Below are 20974 nucleotides of genomic sequence, written 5' to 3'. Positions count from 1 at the left end.
TGGAGTGCAATGGCGCGATCTCGGCTCACCGCAACCTCCGCCTCCTGGGATCAAGCAGTTCTCCTGCCTCAGCCTCCTGAGTAGCTGGGATTACAGGCACGTGCCACCATGCCCAGCTAATTTTTTGTATTTTTAGTAGAGACGGGGTTTCACCATGTTGACCAGGATGGTCTTGATCTCTCGACCTCGTGATCCACCCGCCTCGGCCTCCCGAAGTGCTGGGATTACAGGCGTGAGCCACCGCGCCCGGCTAAAAAAACTTTTTAACTACTTTTTTTTTCTTTTAGTGTCAAACAGTATTATATGCACTTTGGATATGTAAAATATCCAAATATTTTACCATCTATTTGTTGGTAATATATATTTTATCAATTAATATCTATTTTACCATGCGATAAAATATTTGGATAACTCCAAAAGACATTCAGTGAAAAGGAAGTTTCTCTTCCACCTCCGACCCTCAGACCTCTAGTTCCTGACACTGTTTTTCAAAAGACAATTAGAATTATGTGTCTTGTATATCCTTCTAGAAATAGTCTATCCATATATAAGCATCTAGACTCATCAACAAACTAGAACATGCTCTATCTTCTGTTCCGCACTTAGATTTCTTTTCCATTTAACAGTAGATTTTGAGAAGGTTCCATACAAGTCCATAGAGAATGCCTCACTCCTTTGTGGCTGCATAATAGTTTATTATATGGATTTCTTCATTCAGCCCTCCGTTAGTGGACATTTAGATTATCCCTGACCACATCATTTTGCTTTTTGGATAACACAAGCAATACTGCAGTGAACATCCTTGTTACCATCAACACTCATGTAAATATATATGTAGGCTAAATTCTTAGAAGTATAATAACTAGGCCAATTAATGTCATTTTTAAATCTTGATAAACAGGCTGGGTATGGTGGCTCATGCCTGTAATCCCAGCACTTTGGGAGGCCAAGGTGGGTGGATCACCTGAGGTCAGGAGTTTGAGACCATCCTGGCCAACATGGTGAAACCTCATCTCTACTAAAAATACAGAAATTAGCTGGGTATAGTGGTGCATGTGGGGAAGGTTGCAATGAGCCAAGATCATGCCATTGCACTCCAGCCTGGGCCACAGAGTGAGACTCTGTCTCAAAAAAAAAAAAAAAAAAATTGATAAATAGGCAAGGTACAGTGGCTGTCACCTGTAATCCCAGCACTTCGGGAGACTGAGGTGGGAGGATCACTTGAGCCCAAGAGTTCAAGATCAATTTAGATAACAGAGCAAGACTCTGTCTCTACACACACACACACACACACACACACACACACACACACACACACACTTACTTGCCAAATGTGATGGCACACAGTTGTAGTCCCAGCCACTCAGGAGGCTGAGGTGAGAAGATTGCTTGAGCCTAGGAGTTTGAGACTACAGTAAGCCATGATCATGCCACTGCACACTCCAGCCTGGGTGGCAGAGCAAGAGAGACCCTGACTCAAAAAAGAAAAGGAGAAGTCTTGGTAAAGAGAAGCAAATTGTCCTACAAAAAGGCTAACCACTTCCACAACCCTTATATCACATGCTGTGAATAGATCTCACACCCTCACCAACACTGTGCACTATCAGACTTTTTGATCTTTGCCAATCTGATTGGTAAAATTGGTATCTAGTATCATTGGTTTTTTTTTTTTTTTTTTTTTTGAGATGAAGTCTTGCTCTGTCACCATGCTGGAGTGCAGTGGTGCGATTTTAGCTCACTGCAACATCTGCCTCCCAGGTTAAAGTGATTCTCCTGCCTCAGCCTCCTGAGTAGCTGGTATTACAGCTACTGGTACTACAGGTGTGCACCACCACACCAAGCTAATTTTTGTATTTTTAATAGAGACGGGGTTTCACCATCTTGGCCAGGATGGTTTCGATATCCTTACCTCGTGATTTGCCCACCTCAGCCTCCCAAAGCGCCGAGATAATATTTCTTTATTAATAATACAGTTGAACATCTTTTCCTATGTTTGTGAACCGTTGAAATTTTTTGCAGTTATCTCTCTATATATAAAACAATTTTTTTTTGGCTAGGGCATCTCACTACATTGCCTACTATATCACTATGTTACTATGTTGCTGGTCTAGAACTTTTAGGCTCAAAGAACCCTCCTGTGTAAGCTTCCCAAGTAGTAAAACATTGTTTTAAATCATTCATTTCCATGCTGCCAGAAAATTTTGATCAAGCCTTTGAATGATGCCCCTAGCATAGTGCTGGTCAGGACCGCAAAGGATGAGGCAGAAACAAGCTAAACTGTCAGTGTGTCTTCTTTTTCTTTCAAGAAGTCCAGAGCTGGGCGCGGTGGCTCATGCCTATAATTCCAGCACTTTGGGAGGCCGAGGCGGGTGAATCATGAGGTCAAGAGATCGAGACCATCCTGGTCAACATGGTGAAACCCCGTCTCTACTAAAAATAGAAAACATTAGCTGGGCATGGTGGCGCGTGCCTGTAGTCCTAGCTACTCAGGAGGTTGAGGCAGGAGAATTGCCTGAACCCAGGAGGCGGAGGTTGCAGTGAGCCGAGATCATGCCATTGCACTCCAGCCTGGGTAACAAGAGGGAAACTCCATCTCAAAAAAAAAAAAAAAAGAAAGAAAAGAAATCCTCTGAGGATTTCTAGGGAATCTAGTCAGAAAGCTATATTACAGTATTTATGATTATGTATATAACAGTTTTTCTGGCTTGCAGAACTGATTTTGATAGTGTTCTTTATTCAGGTTGAAGGTAATGAAAGATTTTCTATTTGTTCTCATAAACTAGGAGACTTAATCATAATGGAAATAAAAACGGTGTCTTTGTGAGAAGCAAAGCCAAAGGAACACAGTTAGAAAATTTGCTATTTCAGCTGCTACAAGAGTTTGTATCTTGTCTACTAATTAAACTATACCATATAAGGGAAATAAAAAAAAGAACTGGAATAAATAAAGTGGTAGAAGTAGCAATAGTATTCCCTTCAAAGCTATGATGATTTATTTGGAAATTTTTTTTTTTTTTTTTTTTTTTTTTGAGACGGAGTTTCGCTCTTGTTACCCAGGCTGGAGTGCAATAGCGCGATCTCGGCTCACCGCAACCTCCGCCTCCTGGGTTCAAGCAATTCTCCGGCCTCAGCCTCCTGAGTAGCTGGGATTACAGGCACGTGCCACCATGCCCAGCTAATGTTTTGCACTTTTAGTAGAGACGGGGTTTCACCATGTTGACCAGGATGGTCTCGATCTCTCGACCTCGTGATCCACCCGCCTCGGCCTCCCAAAGTGCTGGGATTACAGGCTTGAGCCACCGCGCCCGGCTATTTGGAAAATTTTAAGTATTGTAAGCTGGAACAGCTTATCTAGGAGTAAACTTGCACAATATAAAAAAGCAGAATAGCCCCTTTAAAAACATTGCTTTCGGCCGGGCGCGGTGGCTCAAGCTTGTAATCCCAGCACTTTGGGAGGCCGATGCGGGTGGATCACGAGGTCGAGAGATCGAGACCATCCTGGTCAACATGGTGAAACCCCGTCTCTACTAAAAATACAAAAAATGAGCTGGGCATGGTGGCACGTGCCTGTAGTCCCAGCTACTCAGGAGGCTGAGGCGGGAGAATTGCCTGAACCCAGGAGGCGGAGGTTGTGGTGAGCCGAGATGGTGCCATTGCACTCCAGCCTGGGTAACAAGAGCGAAACTCCGTCTCAAAAAAAAAGAAAAAAAAAGAAAAACATTGCTTTCAGAAGACTTTGCAATAGGCTGATGATTTAGAACACTGCCTTGTCTAATTTTAAAATGCAAATGGTACCTCACCTTGTCCTAGAGCCTGCAGGCACTGCTCTGCTGAATTTATGGTGTCTCTGATTGACAGGTGTAGCGGTGTTGAGCACTTTATTTTGGAAGTGATCAGGCGTCTCCCTGACATGGAGATGGTGATCAATGTACGAGATTATCCTCAGGTTCCTAAATGGATGGAACCTGCCATCCCAGTCTTCTCCTTCAGTAAGGTAAGTACAGGGAGAGCCACAAGGGGGAATGGAGGGTAGTCCTCTAGGATATGAACATGAAATCATTGTCCTGTGATATAGTTTGATGGGTAATGGTAAGGATGAGGACTGAGGTCCAGATATGGGTCTGTGTCTCTGTTAGCATCACAGTGATTGAGCAAAAGAGGAGATGGAGTTGAGAACCGGTAAGTCATATAAGATTGGTTGAGTATCTTTAAGGCTAGGGATGGAGGCTAGGGTGTGAGAGGCCTGAGAAACCTACAAGAATTAGAGGTGGGACTCAAAGATCCTATAGAGCATAGAAGGAAAGGGTCCAAGAAAGCTTGGAGTTAAGGAATTTAAAAAAATGTTGTTTGAGCTACTACTATGTATATAGTCAGCCATAGTGCTGGGTATCATCTGTCCCATCTGTCACCATATTCCAGGGGCCCAGCATGGCTAAAAGTGAACCTGAAGGTGCTCCATAACTCCACATGGGTTGTGTGCAAACAGTGCACTGCAAGGATAGGCCTGAGATAGCCTAGAGGCTATGCAAGGGGGTGATCTTCTAAACTCATCATGGAAGACTGAAGTAGCTAGGCCACACCTGTGGGCTTGGGGAATTGGGGGCAAGGTATATCTTGTCAGTTCTCAGGTTCCTGTGGCAGGGATGGGCATTGGTACCCCAGAAACAAGGAAAGCATTCAGGGGCGGGGTGGAGAGGCTGGAAGAGAGTGAATGGAAGATTCAATGGGGTAAGAGTAAATTGAGGAAAACCCCGTGGAATTTGGGAGAATGAACTCTATCTCTGATTTCGTTTGTCCAAAGCAGAGGGACCTTTCAGCCCCACTTCTTTATAACAGTTTACTTTCTCCCTAGACTTGTTTTATTTCCTATGTTGCAAGTGGGCAGAAGCCACATTTGTGCTGCATTTCCCATGGTCTAGCCTCATTCTCAAAAGTGCTTGGTTCCATTGTTTGTTGTGAAACTCACCCAGAAACACAGATAGAGGCTTCCACGTAAGTCAGTAGGGACTTTGTGTTTGTTATCTATCTATTGTTTCTGTGGATAATAGAGTATGACCATAGGTCTACTAACTTTCTGTTCATCTTTACTTCCCTCCTGTTTTTCAAATCAGTGACTTTTAGTTTCCAAGGGAGGGTTTTACTCTGTCGACTTTATAGTTAATTGTGCAGCTTCTGTTGAATAGCTGTCATGTTTAAGGTGCTTGATGAATCACATCATTTTTTACATATTTGAGAGAAAGTAAACAGCATATTGCACATGTATTTCCAGTGAAAGAAACAGTAGAGTTACAGGTTTATCAGTGGCCAAATTTTTAACAGAAGTAACTATAAAAGGAACAAATGGTTTCAAACTTCTTTCTTTCTTTCTTTTTTTTTTTTTTTTTGAGACAGAGTCTCTCTCTGTCGCCCAGGCTGGAGTGCAGTGGCACAATCTCAGCTCACTGCAGTGTCCGTCTCCTGGGTTCAAGCAATTCTCTGCCTCAGCCTCCCAAGTAGCTGGAACTACGGCACCTGCCACCACTCCCAGCTAATTTCTTTTGTGTATTTTTTAGTAGAAACAGAGTTTCATCATGTTGGTCAGGCTAGTCTCATCAGGTGATCTGCCCACCTCAGCCTCTCAAAGTGCTGGGATTATAGGAAATGAGCCACTGTGCCAGGCCTCAAACTTCTTTCAAAAGATATATGATTGCCGGGCGCGGTGGCTCACGCCTGTAATCCCAGCACTTTGGGAGGCTGAGGCGGGTGGATCACAAGGTCAAGAGATCGAGACCATCCTGGTCAACATGGTGAAACCCCGTCTCTACTAAAAATACAAAAAATTAGCTGGGCATGGTGGCGCGTGCCTGTAATCCCAGCTACTCAGGAGGCTGAGGCAGGAGAATTGCCTGAACCCAGGAGGCGGAGGTTGCGGTGAGCCGAGATCGCGCCATTGCACTCCAGCCTGGGTAACAAGAGTGAAACTCCGTCTCAAAAAAAAAAAAAAAAAAAAAGATATATGATAACATCCCTTCCTCTTATTCTGCTCATCCATACTTCTGACCCTGATCAATGAATAACCAACCAATGTGAGCCCACAGCATGAGATAACACTAGCTAATATGTATCAAGTACGTACAATGTGCCAGATACTGTTCTAAGATTTATCAACTAATTTCATATTCAAAATAAGCCTTTGAGGTAGATCATATTATTGATATTATTGTTTCCCCCATTACAATGATAAGGAAGCTGAGGTATAGAACCATTAAGCAACCATTAAGTAACTTGCTAGAGCTGTAAAGAGGTGGAGTCAGCAATGATCTGCCTCTAGAGCCCACAGTCTTAACCATTGCACTGTATTTCTTGGCTCTTACTTTCAAAAAAAAAAAAAAAAAAAAAAAAAAAAAAAAAAAAACCCCACTGGGAAATAACCAAAAACTGGTAAGATAGTATAAACTCTAAGTATAAGAGTTAAACAATGAGAGAGCTCTGTGATTATTCAGAGTTGGGAATACTATTTCCTTACATTGAAAACCTTAACAGTATACATCTTCTAGAAAAACAGAATGTGGGAGAACTGAAAAAGTTGACCTTTAATTTGTAATTCTAAATTCTAGACTTCAGTGAGCCCATGACTTTTAATTCATGATCACTTTTGCCTTTTAATGTCTACAGGCTAGACTTTGCAGAATAGGGAAAAAAAATCTTTGGCAATATGACACTAAACCAAGGCTGTCCAGATCCTGTGGCATGATTGCAGTTGCCTCTTTTCACTCTGTTTCAAGACTGATTTAGAACGACCTGTCTGTTTTTGTTGAAGACATCAGAGTACCATGATATCATGTATCCTGCTTGGACATTTTGGGAAGGGGGACCTGCTGTTTGGCCAATTTATCCTACAGGTCTTGGACGGTGGGACCTCTTCAGAGAAGATCTGGTAAGGTAGGTCCTTTAAAGAGGTTTTATTTTTTCCTCTTTCTCAGTTTTCTTAAAATAAGCCATAGAATATAACCAATTATATACTTTTAAATGACTAATTTTTAAGTTAAAAATTAAAGACAGCAAACTATAGCATAAACAATTAGGTATGTGTCTAAAAATATTTACATTATCCATAGAAAAGGGCAAAATAATCTATCCTAAACTATCAGCAATGCCTCTCTGGGAGGGATTATCAGAGAATTGTTTTCTATTTTAAATTTTTCTATATGTAAGATTCTTTAAATAAGAGTGAATTATTTTCATTATAAGAAAAAAATGAATGTGTCATAGGGGAGGACAGAAAATCATTTGGAAGAACATCAAAATACTTGGCAATTGAGAGCTAAGTTCTTTAGGCAGGGCTGAAGGAGCATAAATGTCCCATAAGCATCTCAAGTGCAAGCTTATTCCAGATTCTCTCTGATTCATGTGAGAGACATGCCTTGGCCTGACTCCATCCTGCTACCATTTCAGAATTTAGATTGTGTAGCTCATCCAAGCTGTAGGTATTTCTTACCTAGCTACAGTTTAAATGATGATTCAAACAACTTTGGTGCTTAATTAAGGAACTTCCAGAAACACAGTCATTATAGGTCTTCCCTCAGGTATAAGGAAAACAAATAATTCAACCTTGTTCCCATAAATACCCATCACATCTACTAAAGGTGGCTGAAAATTCAAAGAGGTAAGGGAATGTTCCCTTCCTGAAGAAACATGCAGGGCTGCAGTCCTCAGTGGCAGGTAGAGCCCTTTGTTAGAAAACAAACTTCTCCAGTGGGTATAATTAGGAAAATTTTAAAAATAACAACTTTAGTCTCAGATTTTACAGAACTGGAACTGGAAATTGTCTTTGTCCAGCCCTTTATTTCGGGGATAAGGGAATGAAGGCCAGAAAGGTTTAGTGACCTGGTCAAGGTTAGAAGCAAGTCCAGGCCTGAAGTTCTGGTTTTCAAGTGCATTATCCAGCTTACTTTACCACTTAATATTCCTTGTGTTTTCCTGACATTGAGACTATCATTTCTTGTTCATTTTGGGGTTTTGAACATAATTTTCAGAGAGGCGGGTAAAAGGGTATGGTTTTTGTTTGTTGGTTATTTTTTGAAATTTTTTGTGGAGATAAGGTCTTGCTATGTTTCCTAGGCTGATCTCAAACTCCTCGGCTTAAGTGATCCTCCTGCCTTGGCCTCCCAAAGTGCCGGGATTACAGGCATGAGCCACCACACTCAGCTGAAAAAAGGGTTTAAATTTTTTTTTTCTCTAAGTTATTCTTGGCCTTAGTTTTCTAATCCTTTTTTTTTTTTTAATTTCCCTCAGGTGCTTGTAAATACCCTTTTCACATTCTTCTTTTTGTAACTCTTTTCCCACCTGCCATGCAGCTGCCTTGTTTTTAAAATCTTCGAAAATATTTTTACTGACTATGAAACCTATATATGCTCATAAAATTTTACAAATATATATAACTTAGGCAACTTTCCCCCCAACTTGTTGGTATATGTAAGTAATCCTTCCACGCCAGTACATGTGAAACAGTCACATGAATTTATTTATTTATATAATATTTATTTAAGAGGCAGGATCTCACTATGTTGCCCAGGCCAGACTCAGACTCCTGGGGTCAGGTGTTATCCAGTTACTCCACCGTGTTAGTTATTGATAACATTTCCCCCTTGTAAACTAGTAAGCAGTTTTTAGGCAGATAGAATGTTTTAAAGTCTAATCTTACATGAATACTTTTTTCTTTTGATACCTTCCCATTTTATTCAGTTGTATTTATTCATGGTTATAGAATTCTACTTTTTTTTTGGAACCCTCCATTTAAAGTCTCTAGTGATGTTCATTTGTTACCTTGAAAATTTAATAATCTGCTTATTTGTGTTGATGTTTACCTGCCACTTTTCATTCTGTTTTTCTAATATTTTGGGAGTTTGTGCCCAGTGACTTATATTTCACTCTGTAGGAGAATTCATTGTTCTCTACAGATTTAAAGATCTCATTTGCTGCTGTCAGAGAGGGTTTAAAAAAGAGGGCTGGGGTAGCACCAGGCTTGGTGGCCACTGTTAGCACTTCCTGGAGAAACAAGTCCTAGCCTAGGTCTTTTGAGGGATGATGGGGAGGTTAGGATAATGGAAGAGAGAGAAAACCGTGATACACAGTTTGGGTCTGTGTATATTAAACACAGCTTTCCCAGGGACCAAGGAAACTGAGTATAAATTGATATATTTTTTGTTAGGTAGTTTGACAATATGTATCAAAATTGGAAATGTATACTATGTATCCTTTGACCCAGCTGTTTCACATCTAGAATGTATTGTAAGGAATTAATTAGACAAGTGTGCAAAGATGTGTGTACAAGGATGTTTACTACCATGTTGTTTCTTAGAGCAGAACATTGGACAATACCTAAAAGCCCATCAATAAAGGATGAAGTGAATCATAACATGACTATAAAATGGAATTTTTGCAGTGAGTCTTTGCCAGAGATTATAAAATGGAATATCGTGCATGAATGGAAAGGCAGTGTAGGGTTAAAAAACTCTAGGTTCAAATCCTGGCTCTTACCAGCTGCATGACTCTGTGCAAGTTGCTTAACCTCTGAAAGACCTCATTTGTAAAATAGGGATGATAAAACCTACCTCTTAAAGAGTGTGAGAATGATTTGATATATATAAAGCACTTAGAAAAATGTCTGTAACATAGTAAAGTGCTATATGGATGTTGGCTGTTATTATTATTTATATTTCCTATTAAGAATGTTACCTAATGGTATTTATGATATGACCTCTGTTACATGGAGCAAAGTTTCTCAGTGCTGCTGACATTTGGGGCTGGATAATTCTTTGTCGTGGGAGCTGTCTACTGTAGGATTGTTTAGCAGCATCTCTGATCTTTACCCACTAAATGCCAGTAGCAGTCCCCTAGTAGTAACAATGTCTACAGACATGGCCAAATATCTCCTGGGTGGGAGGGATGGGCAAAATTACCCCCAGTTGAAAGCTACTAATATGAAGAAATGATTGCAAGGAAATTCTTGGCTAAAATGTTACATTGTTACCTGTGGACAGGGAGATTCCAGATGATTTTTTACTTTTATCTTTATGCTTTTTCATGAGAACTTTGCATGAGGAGCATGGAACATTTTCCACTAAAAATACAACAACAAAAATCCAGTGCTATAGTGTTTCTGTTTGGGGAGGAAGAAGTATGGGGCAAAACGAAATAGTTCTGGCCTTAGACTGTAAACTCAGGTAAAGGTGATCCAGCCAGAAAGGGCCAGAGGCTGAGCCAGGTTGGCTGAGGCTGGAGGTCTGAGGGCCTGGAAAATACTGAGCAGCATTCTCAGCTGAGTGAAAATGAGCAGTGTAACATTGTATTTATCTGAAAAGGACCTATGCCTAGAAAGTTTATATCCTAAGTTTCTCCATTACCATAATACAGCCCACCAATCCCTCATTAACTTCAGTTCAGCCTTCCCCTCCTTTTGCAGAGGAAGATCCTGTGCAGACTTCTGTGCAAGGAGGGTTTATGCAAACAAAATTAAGAATGATGAGCCGGGCGTGGTGGCTCAAGCCTGTAATCCCAGCACTTTGGGAGGCCAAGGCGGGTGGATCATGAGGTCAAGAGATCAAGACCATCCTGGTCAACATGGTGAAACCCGTCTCTACTAAAAATACGAAACATTAGCTGGGCGTGGTGGCGCATGCTTGTAATCCCAGCTACTCAGGAGGCTGAGGCAGGAGAATTGCCTGAACCCAGGAGGCGGAGGTTGCGGTGAGCCAAGATCGCACCATTGCACTCCAGCCTGGGTAACAAGAAACTCCGTCTCAAAAAAAAAAAAAAAAAGAATGATGCATCTGTGAGCTAGCACTTTCAGCAAGGAAGGCTGGTCATAGTAATGTATACTGAGACCTGAGTTTCAAGGACTTCATCTTTATACACCACTTTGTCCAGCTTTAAGAATACCAGGGTGCTTTCCAAATATCAAACTAAATCTGATGACACTTTCCACCTATGGAAAACATAAAATCAGAGAGTGATTTCCCTCTTGTTTAATTTCTGATGCCTTTTTTTTTCAGTTCTGTTCACATAATTAATTTCATCAAGGGCACCCTACTTAAAGTATAGAGGAAATCCACATTTGCCAAATTATAAACAGACTTAATCGTGACCTTCAGGGTTTGGGGGCTTTTCTTTCAATGTTGTTAACTTGTTAATGAGGAGTAGATTGTATATATAACTGGGTAGCACCTCAAGAGCAATGAAATGATAGCAAAAGGAAACAAAGTGTCTTTTAGGGATTTTTCTTTTGAGTAGCTTCGATCAGACTTATTTGGAAATATAAAGCTCAGAAATAATTTCCAGAAATGGTTAAAGTGCATTCTTGTATAGTTGAAAAAGATATATTGAAACTAATTAAATTCTGTATTCTTAGGTCAGCAGCACAGTGGCCATGGAAAAAGAAAAACTCTACAGCATATTTCCGAGGATCGAGGTGAGTTATTTTTTGACATTTTGCAAAGATATTCTTCCAAGTAATGTAAAATGTAAGTAACCGTGAGGGTATGACAAACTCTGTAGTTCAAAGGGAAAGCTAAGATAACCAAGAAAGAAATGTGGAATCCCAACTTTAGATTTGAGAATAATTCAAATTATTTGACCAAATTGCCGTTGATTGAGTTGATCTTCAAAGAAGTAAAGTTCATCCATTTCAGTCCTCTAACAGATATTTTACATAGTGTCACAAGTGTGTCTGGCATTGATTGTGTGAAGTCAAACAGAACAGATGGGTGTCTTACAGTCCCTAGGAGTAGCTTATGATCAGTTTCTGGGAGTAGCTTATAATCATGCCACGGTCACTCTATTGGTTAATGCAGAGCAAGACTCATCACATCTCTTGACTGCCTTTTTTATCAGACCATGCAGCTGCCATATAGTCGTTAGGAGCGCAGATTCAGACTGCTGAAAATGAAGACGGGAGCAGGGAGGAAAAAGAAGAGAAACATGCCAAAGGTAGTAGGAGGCCCCTGTGTTGTTCAGCTCCATATTCCCAGTGCCAAGAACAGTTCCTGGCTTGTAGACATACAATAAATATCTGTGGAGCAGATGAATAGAAAAGACTGCAAAGGGAGAAGGGTTTTGTAGTTTTAGCAAGTGAGTCCTTGCCAGAGATTATACTCTCTCTGCATCCTCCTCTTCACTTGGCAGATAGACTTTAGGATGTACGTGGATTAACCAGCCACTATGTCCTGTTTCTTACTAACTTCTCTGATTCTTAAATCTTGAGGTCACAGATTAACTTGAGGATCATGTCTAGACTTCAAGAGTTTTAGGAAATTATGTGGGAATATATACATTTTTCTGGAAAGGAGAGGGGGTTGGTTCATAGTTCTGAACAGATTATCAAGGAATCCATGATGTCTCATGTGTCAAGACCCTCTGCTACTTGGAAAATCACTAGAAAATTTCCACATACAGTCATCAGGTTTTTAAGCCCTTTAGTTTTTGTGCATTTTTAAAAAATTAAATATTGGCCGGGCGCGGTGGCTCAAGCCTGTAATCCCAGCACTTTGGGAGGCCGAGGCGGGTGGATCACGAGGTCGAGAGATCGAGACCATCCTGGTCAACATGGTGAAACCTCGTCTCTGCTAAAAATACAAAAAATTAGCTGGGCATGGTGGCGCGTGCCTGTAATCCCAGCTACTCAGGAGGCTGAGGCAGGAGAATTGCCTGAACCCAGGAGGCGGAGGTCGCGGTGAGCCGAGATCGCGCCATTGCACTCCAGCCTGGGTAACAAGAGCGAAACTCCATCTCAAAAAAAAAAAAAAAATTAAATATTATATTGGACTGTACAGAACATACATAACAGAAGTCATGTAGCTGTTTTAGTTAGTGGTGACTACCCAGTCTCACAGTTATGAGCACCAGTGATTATAGAAGCTACATGAACTTTCCTAAAAGGAAAATCTTTCCCTGGGATTTGACTATAGTGACCCGAACAACATACCCTTTAAGACCAAATGCAAGCAAAGAAGAGCCAAGCACTCTCCAACCCTAAAGGTAGAGAGGGGACTGGCTCTGGACAACTTGGATGCTGCAGTACTCAGTATCCCCTTCTTCTGCTGTCTCGGCACCAGTGAATTGTCCATTTGTGCAGAGGCATTCTATAGGTCCTAGTTCTGCTCTTTTAGGGGTTGGGAACAGTATTCTAATATAGATCACACAGTTTTATGTCACGTGTTTCTTTTATAGGACAAGTCCAGAACGAGATCCTCTCATTCTTCTGTCTCGGAAAAATCCGAAACTTGTTGATGCAGAATACACCAAAAACCAGGCCTGGAAATCTATGAAAGTAATCACCAGTCATCTGACTAGAACTATAGCAGTGAACATTCTCACTCAAAGAACATTGCCACCCGAGTAGAATTTGAGATAAGGTTTCCTCTCAGTGGTGAGGTGAATGTAGAGAAAGTTCCATGAACCAGCATTAGCATATATGTAAATTCTCCTTTTTCAAACTTACATTGCTTTTCTGGCCATATTATGACGAGTATATTATACTACTTTGAAGATTTAAACCAGCGGTCACAAACTTTTCCCAGAGGAGGCCAAATAGTAAATATTGTAGGTTTTGCAGGTCATATGGTCTCTGCTGTAGTTGCTAACCAGGAGTATGAAAGCAGCCATAGACAGTTTGTAAATGAATGAGCCTGGCAGTGTTCTTATAAAAACTTTATTTGTGGGCAGGGAAATTTGAATTTCATGTAATTTTAAGTTGTCATAAAATATTCTTCTTTTGCCTTTTTTTAACCCTTTGAAATGTAAACATTTCTTGGTCGGTGACAAAAACAAGCAGTGGATCAGATTTGGCCTGCGGTTGTAGTTTGCCAACCCCTGGTTTAAATCAATGGTCTCAACCCTGGCTGTGCAGTACAACCAGAGAGCTTAAAAAATGAATCAGGATCTCTGGGGATGGTGTCTAGGAATCTTCATTTCTTTAAAACTTTTCAAGTAATTCTAAGGTGAAGCCAAACATGGGACCCATGGTTTACAGTCCACTCTCTCCTCTTAAGGCTATGGCTTTTTGCCTTAATCAAAGAAATTAAAGTCCTAAATTTCCTCATATTAAATTTCCATATACTATATAAGGATGCTATGAGAAAAAGCTTTAGACTTCCTGGGAGAAAACTAAGTAAATCTGAGGTGCATGTATTATTTCACACAGTTTTAATCAGACAGAAGCAAGTGAGCTTAAGAAACTGTTAAATAATAAAAATATGAAAAATGTATTCATTCAGAATACAGGTTGTTAGCATCTACTGTGGGAGGCTACAGAAGCAAATAACACTTGTTCCTTCATCAAGGAGTCTACCATCTGCTAAGGTGGATGGATTGTACATGGGGATCAAACTCAGATGTCCCCAGGGGCCAGCAGGTGATGTCAAGGGGTGAGCAAGAGAGAGTACTAACAGTTCCAAATGTTAATAAGAGCCCAGTTTGCCAGATCTTCCTTTTTATTCTCCCAGAAAGATTGGAAATCTGGGATTTTTGCAAGAAGTATCCTACCACGTATAAATGTTGGCAATGATTTGACGTTTTAAAAAATACTTTGTATGCCCAACAAAATTTGAGCATGGGCTGTATACATCCCTAGGGCCATCAGCCAGCACTTGGGACCTTCTCTGCATACATAAGTTACACAAAGGGAAGTGTGCTGCAGGCTGTGACGTCTGAATTCAAAGGAGGGCAACATGGCTTTAGGTGAACTTAAACTCTAAAATCAGACCAGGCCCTGGATAAAACCCTGGCTCATCTATTTAGAGCCACATTTTGAGCCTTGGCTTCTGCATTTATATAATGGAAATAATAATGTCTCCTGTATATGTTGATTATGAAGCTTAAATGAGGTAATGTTGATGAAATGTTTAACAATGCTTGCTGCACAGTGATCACCAATAAATGCTGTTGCTGCTAATACTAATAATGTCCTTTCCAATTAAAGGATACCTTAGGAAAGCCTGCTGCTAAGGATGTCCATCTTGTGGAACACTGCAAATACAAGTAAGATTTCCAGGACTCCTAACTCTCTTGGTTTCCATATTGCTTTTGAAATAGCTTCACTTTGGGTGAGAACTTTAATATAAAGGCCCAGCTGCAGTGTATGAAAGTTGCACTAATTCATTTCACTGGCTTTTCCTGAGGGCCTATGTGCACTGACCTGAGTTCTGCAGGTACTGTAGAGAAGAATGGAATATGGTTCCTGCTTCCAGACAGTTGCGTAATAGTAATCACAGTAATGGAATTACCTCTCCATATGTCCCACCCACCCAATAGTTGAAGTTAGAATAAATATTTCTCTGATTAATAAATATTAGAATTATTATCCTGGTATGGTGGCATGCTCCTGTAGTCTTAGCTACTCGGAAGGCTGAGGTAGGAGGATCCTTTGAGACCAAGAGTTCAAAACCAGCCTGGGCTACATAGTGAGATCCTGTCTCTAAGAGAAATAAAATAAAATTCTGGGACTAAGAATTAGATGAACAGGTAAAACCAGGTCTAGAAAAGGACAGTGGTGGTGGGGTGGCTCAGAGATAAGAGTGCCAGTGACACACAGAGTAGCAACCACATGATAAAAGCAACTCTGCTTGGAGAAAGGAGCATGCACAAGAAATGCTGAGAAGACAGCTTCCCCCCACCCCCATGGGCATTTCTTTGAAAACTGATTAGGTTTTCGTCATTCTCCTCTGCATATCAGAGGTTCCCAACCCCTGGGCCGTGGTAGTGGTCTGTTAGGCACTGGGCAAGCGAGCATTACCCCCTGAGCTCTGCCTTCTGTCAAACCAGCCTTGGCATTAGATTCTTATAGGAGCACAACCCATATTGTGAACTGTGCATGCAAAGGATTTAGGTTGCATGCTCCTTATGAGAATCTAACTAATGCCTGATGATCTGAGGTGGAACAGTTTCATCCAAAACCATCTTCCGACACTGCCCATCCGTGGAAAAAATGTCTCCCATGAAACTGGTTGGGGACCACTACTCTATACTTCAAGAGAATAAGGTGACGTCCAGGAAGCAGTGGAGACCTTTGACCAGATGGAGTACACTAGAGGAAAAATAAGGCTTTGGGAGGCTACAACTAGTTAGAGACATTAGGCCTAGAAAGGCTTGTGAAATTTTTTTCACTCTTTATATTTTATGTTTACCATTGAACATTTATTTTCTCAAATATGTTCCAAATCTACAACAAGCTGTCATTTCCTTCTGAGCCCTGTATCCACTCTACCCAGCACCCAGCTCCTGACCCTATCTAGCTCTGTCTAGAGAAAATATCTCCTCTTTTTCCTCACTCTGACATTCCCAGAGCAACCTGTAGTCCTAGCCCTGGTCAAGCAAGGAATTGATAGAAGCCCATTAGGAACACTCTAATGTGTCCTTGAAAACTCAAAATAGAAAGAGAATGGGGAGGAATCATAAAAGGAAAGAAGGGGAGGAGAGAATAAGCATAAAAGGTCGTAATTTGTGGCAGCAGACATATAGTATCAAATGTATTATGTTCTTTTCTCCCCAGGTATCTGTTTAATTTTCGGGGTGTAGCTGCAAGTTTCCGGTTTAAACATCTCTTCCTGTGTGGTTCACTTGTTTTCCATGTTGGTGATGAGTGGCTAGAGTTCTTCTATCCACAACTGAAGCCATGGGTTCACTATATCCCAGTCAAAACAGATCTCTCCAATGTCCAGTAAGCAGTTATCCCCCAATGAAGACTTTCTAAAGACCCTTGCAATCTGCTTTAAAAAATTCAGTAACTGGCCGGGCGCGGTGGCTCAAGCCTGTAATCCCAGCACTTTGGGAGGCCGAGGCGGGTGGATCACGAGGTCAAGAGATCGAGACCATCCTGGTCAACATGGTGAAACCCCGTCTCTACTAAAGGTGCAAAAAATTAGCTGGGCATGGTGGTGCGTGCCTATAATCCCAGCTACTCAGGAGGCTGAGGCAGGAGAATTGCCTGAACCCAGGAGGCGGAGGTTGCGGTGAGCCGAGATCGCGCCATTGCACTCAAAAAAAAAAAAAAAAAAAAAATTCAGTAACTGTGTAAATGCCTTAAAACCAGTCATGTAAGACATTTAGTCCTAAGATTTTTTCCCACTGAAAGCTTTTTTTCCCCTTGGTTTGCACATATAGTGTGGCATTTATTATCCAAGTAGGCTATAAGTGGAATTTAATTTGAAAAAGTGCTTTAATACTGGTTTCAAATGAAACATTTAGACAAAATGAAGTGAAAAAGCTCTCTTTCGAAGACTAAAGATAGGGATATTCAATCTTATTATATTGTTAAAAGGATTTTCAGATACAGCATGAGAATTGACTCAAGTGAAGCTTAGGCAAATTTCCTGTCATTATGGGAGGAGCTAGGAAGAGGAAGAGAGAAGGGCCAGAAATGTGAACCCACTTTACTCTTCTGGTGCCCAGAGCAAGAATTTGGAGACAAGGATGGAAATGATATTTCACTATATACATAGTGAAATATCTATATAGAGAGAGTAACTTCTGTATTTTCTCAAATATGCCCCAAATCTACAATAGGCTGCCTTTAATCAGTTTGTGAGCTTTTTTAATTATTATTTTGTTCTTGAGAGGACCCTGATATCTTTGCTTTAAAGAATTAACCCACCATCCACGTATCTAAAATTATCCATAGACCTCAATCTATATGGTCTTTCTGACTTCATGCTAATGAAGTTGGTCTATATTTCAGAGTCTAATAATTCTTTTCATTTTAGAGAGCTGTTACAATTTGTAAAAGCAAATGATGATGTAGCTCAAGAGATTGCTGAAAGGTGAGTTCTGTTCATTTTCCCTTTTCCACTTTATCATCCCCATTATGCCCTAGCTAAAGTTATCTGAATATTCTTACTATGGTGATATCTGTATTTCATCCTCACTATATGGAGATAATTCAGAACTAAAGCTGTCCTGGGGAAAAACATATTCACATGCCTACAAATGCCAAGCTTTATAGAGGTAGACTGAAATCTTTGCGGTAAACAGGTACTTTTTATGAACATTTGCTGTTTATATGCTTCTTTTAAAGAAAAAAAGATGTTAAGTTCTACTGCTACATGCATGTATGTGGATATGATTGCCAGAGGGTTGGTTCTTGAGGCTCAAATGAATTAATGTATATAAAGTACTCTGAATAATGCTTGGCACAAGGTAAGCACTCAAATGTAGACTTTTATTATTATTAAATTTTGTGCTTTAACATTTTCTTGTTAAATCTTTTCTCTAGGGGAAGCCAGTTTATTAGGAACCACTTGCAGATGGATGACATCACCTGTTACTGGGAGAACCTCTTGACTGAATACTCTAAATTCTTGTCTTACAATGTAACAAGAAGGAAAGGTTATGATCAGATTATTCCCAAAATGTTGAAAACTGAACTATAGTAGTCATTATAGGACCACAGTCCTCTCTGTGGCAACAGATCTCAGATATCCTACGGTGAGAAGCTTACCATAAGCTGGGCACCCATACCTTGAATACCTGTTACTAAGCCAAATACCTGGTTTTCCTTATCATGTGGCACTCAGAGCAATTCTTGAGAAAGATTTAAAATGTGTCTAATACACTGATATGAAGTAGTTCAACTTTTTGGATGAATAAGGACCAGAAATCATGAGATGTGGATTTTGAAACCAATTCTACCTTTCATTTTAAGACTAATCACTGCTTGTGCCTCAGGTCATCCATCTGTGTGTGTCCATCACTGTGAAATTGACTGTGTCCATGTGATGATGCCCTTTGTCCCATTATTTGGAGCAGAAAATTCATCATTTGGAAGTAGTACAACTCATTTCTGGAATTGTGAAATTATTCTAGGCATGATTCTCTGTTGCTTTATTTTAATGTAGGAAACCCTATGGGGTTAATGAAAAATATTTGGGGATCCTTCTCTGAACCGTCTAAGGAAGCAGTAGCCATGCCATGCAATGATGTAGGAGTTCTCTTTTGTCAAAGCATAAACTGTGTTACTCAGGAGGTTTCTATAATGCCACAGAAAGAGGCCAATTGCATGAGTAATTATTGCAGTTGGATTTCAGGTTTCCTTTTTGTGCCTTCATGCCCTACTTCTTAATGCCTCTCTAAAGAAAAAAAAAAGACAAAACCCTCTTAATAAATTTAGAAAGTATTCCTCATTCTTAATAGAACTATACACAGAGCAGCAGCTCTTCCTCACCCTTTGCACACCTTTAATATTTTTCCTTCTTAATTGGCCACAGCAGGGGTCATTCACACTGTCTTGCAGGAACCACAAGGAGTCTTCATATGTAAACATGCCATTCAGTTGGTAGTTTAGAGCATTCAACTTCAAATATATAGAAGATACTTGTTTTAGTATAAATCCATGTTGGAGTGACTGCTTTTTCATTTTTTAAAAAAGACATTTTGTGTAGTAGTTTATCCTCTCTAACATAGTAAAAAATGAAGAAAAACGTTGAAATTAAAACTCTGGAGCCTGATGACTTTAGAACTATCCTTGACTCTTAAACCAACCTTTCCACAGAGAAATCACCTCTCTTCCTTTGCCTCTTAAGAACTATTTGGTATTAACTAGTTTCAGAATTAGTAAATGTGAGATTCAGTCATATAAAATCAGACATTCCATTTGTCAGCAATGTATTTGGCTTTTTAAACTTCTTTCCACAAAATTTTAAGTCTAATGACCTTTTTAGAGAAGTTGAACATCCCTTGTAAGATCATTTCATGGAATAAATAGATATTTAAAGTTGGATTTTTTTTCCCCAAGTACTAGCAATGCATAGGGACCGTGTTCTCAGGTGCTATGAGTCTAGCAATAGGCAGTCCATGTTTCTGAGTTGTACTATGGTTTTGCCTGATCACTATGAGGTCCTACTAGGTGTAATCATTCTCTCTGTGTTTTAATTTCCTCTCATTAAAATAGAAACAAAATTTGCTATCTTTTAGATTAGGAGCTGAAGATTCATTTCCCTGGGAATGTTTCCCATTTAGCTTCAAGTTGCACCTCAAACATCACCTTCTTTCTGACTCCTTTCATTCATTCCTCAAGGCAGTTAGGGGCTACCATAGTACATTGCTTATGCCTGTATTATATGCCATCACTGTAATTGCTTGACTGTTTCTCCTGCTGTTCTGTGAGCTTATTAATACTTGAGAATCTAGTTTTACTCATCTTGATGTCTCCGTGATCCAGCACAGTGCCTCGCACAGAGTAGATCCCAAAGGACTGTTGGGTGGGTGGACAGATGGAGGAATGGAGACAGTTGACTTAACTAGATCCTATATACAGATTGTTATTGGCTCCAAAGGACAATTAGATAAGACTGTATGAACTGGATCCATGTAAATCCTCACCTGCCCTTCGAAGGACCAATAAGGGCATCTTTGTCTTTAAATGTAACAAATGTTATTCAGATTTTGTACTTGTCTGTTTATCTCAGTGTAGATGATATGAGGATGGTGTGTAACTATGTAAAATGTTTGTTTTTGAAAATAATTTGTTTCCCCACAACTTTTGAAGGTTTTATTTGTTGTTATTATTACTAATTCAGTCCCAAACTTACCCTTTCCTTTTCAGAGAGCTAATGGCCATGCTTTTCGTCAAGGAAGGAATAGTTTATTTGAATGAAATAGGATACTTGGATAACACAAATAATGCTTTTTCTTTATCTATTTTGGGAGTGTTATCTATGTGCTGTCAGTGACTCACCTTATTCTACTATATCCAGTCAGATTTTCCTAGTTGTCAAGAACAGAAACTGCCTCTAGCTAGTTTAAGCAAAGTAACTTACTAGAAGGATATGAGAGCATCTTGTGGAATCTAAACAAGTTTCATAGTGGTTAGAAGGACAGAAGCAAGGGCACCTCCAGGAATCTCGGCAATAATTTTGACTGTTTCCAGGGTGCTGCTATAATGTAGTTCCATTGCCTATTAGGCTCTGTCTCAGCCCAAAATTCCCAAGAGCAAAAAATTTAATGC

At 40.1% G+C, this 20974-nt stretch overlaps 1 protein-coding gene across 4 annotated transcripts in view; it reads left to right on the top strand.

Moving 5' to 3' along the window:
* POGLUT1 (protein O-glucosyltransferase 1) overlaps nucleotides 1-20506 on the top strand; it is a 31494-nt gene extending 10988 nt beyond the window's left edge. For 3 of the 4 annotated variants that reach the window (XM_010345952.3, XM_074404315.1, XM_003935418.3), the window contains 8 exons: nucleotides 3859-3994; nucleotides 6800-6921; nucleotides 11390-11449; nucleotides 13207-13306; nucleotides 14957-15015; nucleotides 16526-16693; nucleotides 17736-17792; nucleotides 18245-20506. In XM_010345952.3, the coding sequence (XP_010344254.1) occupies nucleotides 3859-3994; nucleotides 6800-6921; nucleotides 11390-11449; nucleotides 13207-13306; nucleotides 14957-15015; nucleotides 16526-16693; nucleotides 17736-17792; nucleotides 18245-18401 (859 nt within the window). In that variant the 3' untranslated portion in view covers nucleotides 18402-20506. The remainder of the gene's footprint in view (nucleotides 1-3858; nucleotides 3995-6799; nucleotides 6922-11389; nucleotides 11450-13206; nucleotides 13307-14956; nucleotides 15016-16525; nucleotides 16694-17735; nucleotides 17793-18244) is intronic. The other variant, XM_074404316.1, reaches the window with a different exon arrangement.
* Nucleotides 20507-20974: the final 468 nt, after the last annotated feature.

Source organism: Saimiri boliviensis, chromosome 8 (assembly GCF_048565385.1).
Source record: "Saimiri boliviensis isolate mSaiBol1 chromosome 8, mSaiBol1.pri, whole genome shotgun sequence".
Classification (NCBI taxonomy): domain Eukaryota; kingdom Metazoa; phylum Chordata; class Mammalia; order Primates; family Cebidae; genus Saimiri; species Saimiri boliviensis.
Note: the sequence above shows the minus strand (reverse complement) of the source record. Positions and strands in the feature narration are given on the sequence as shown.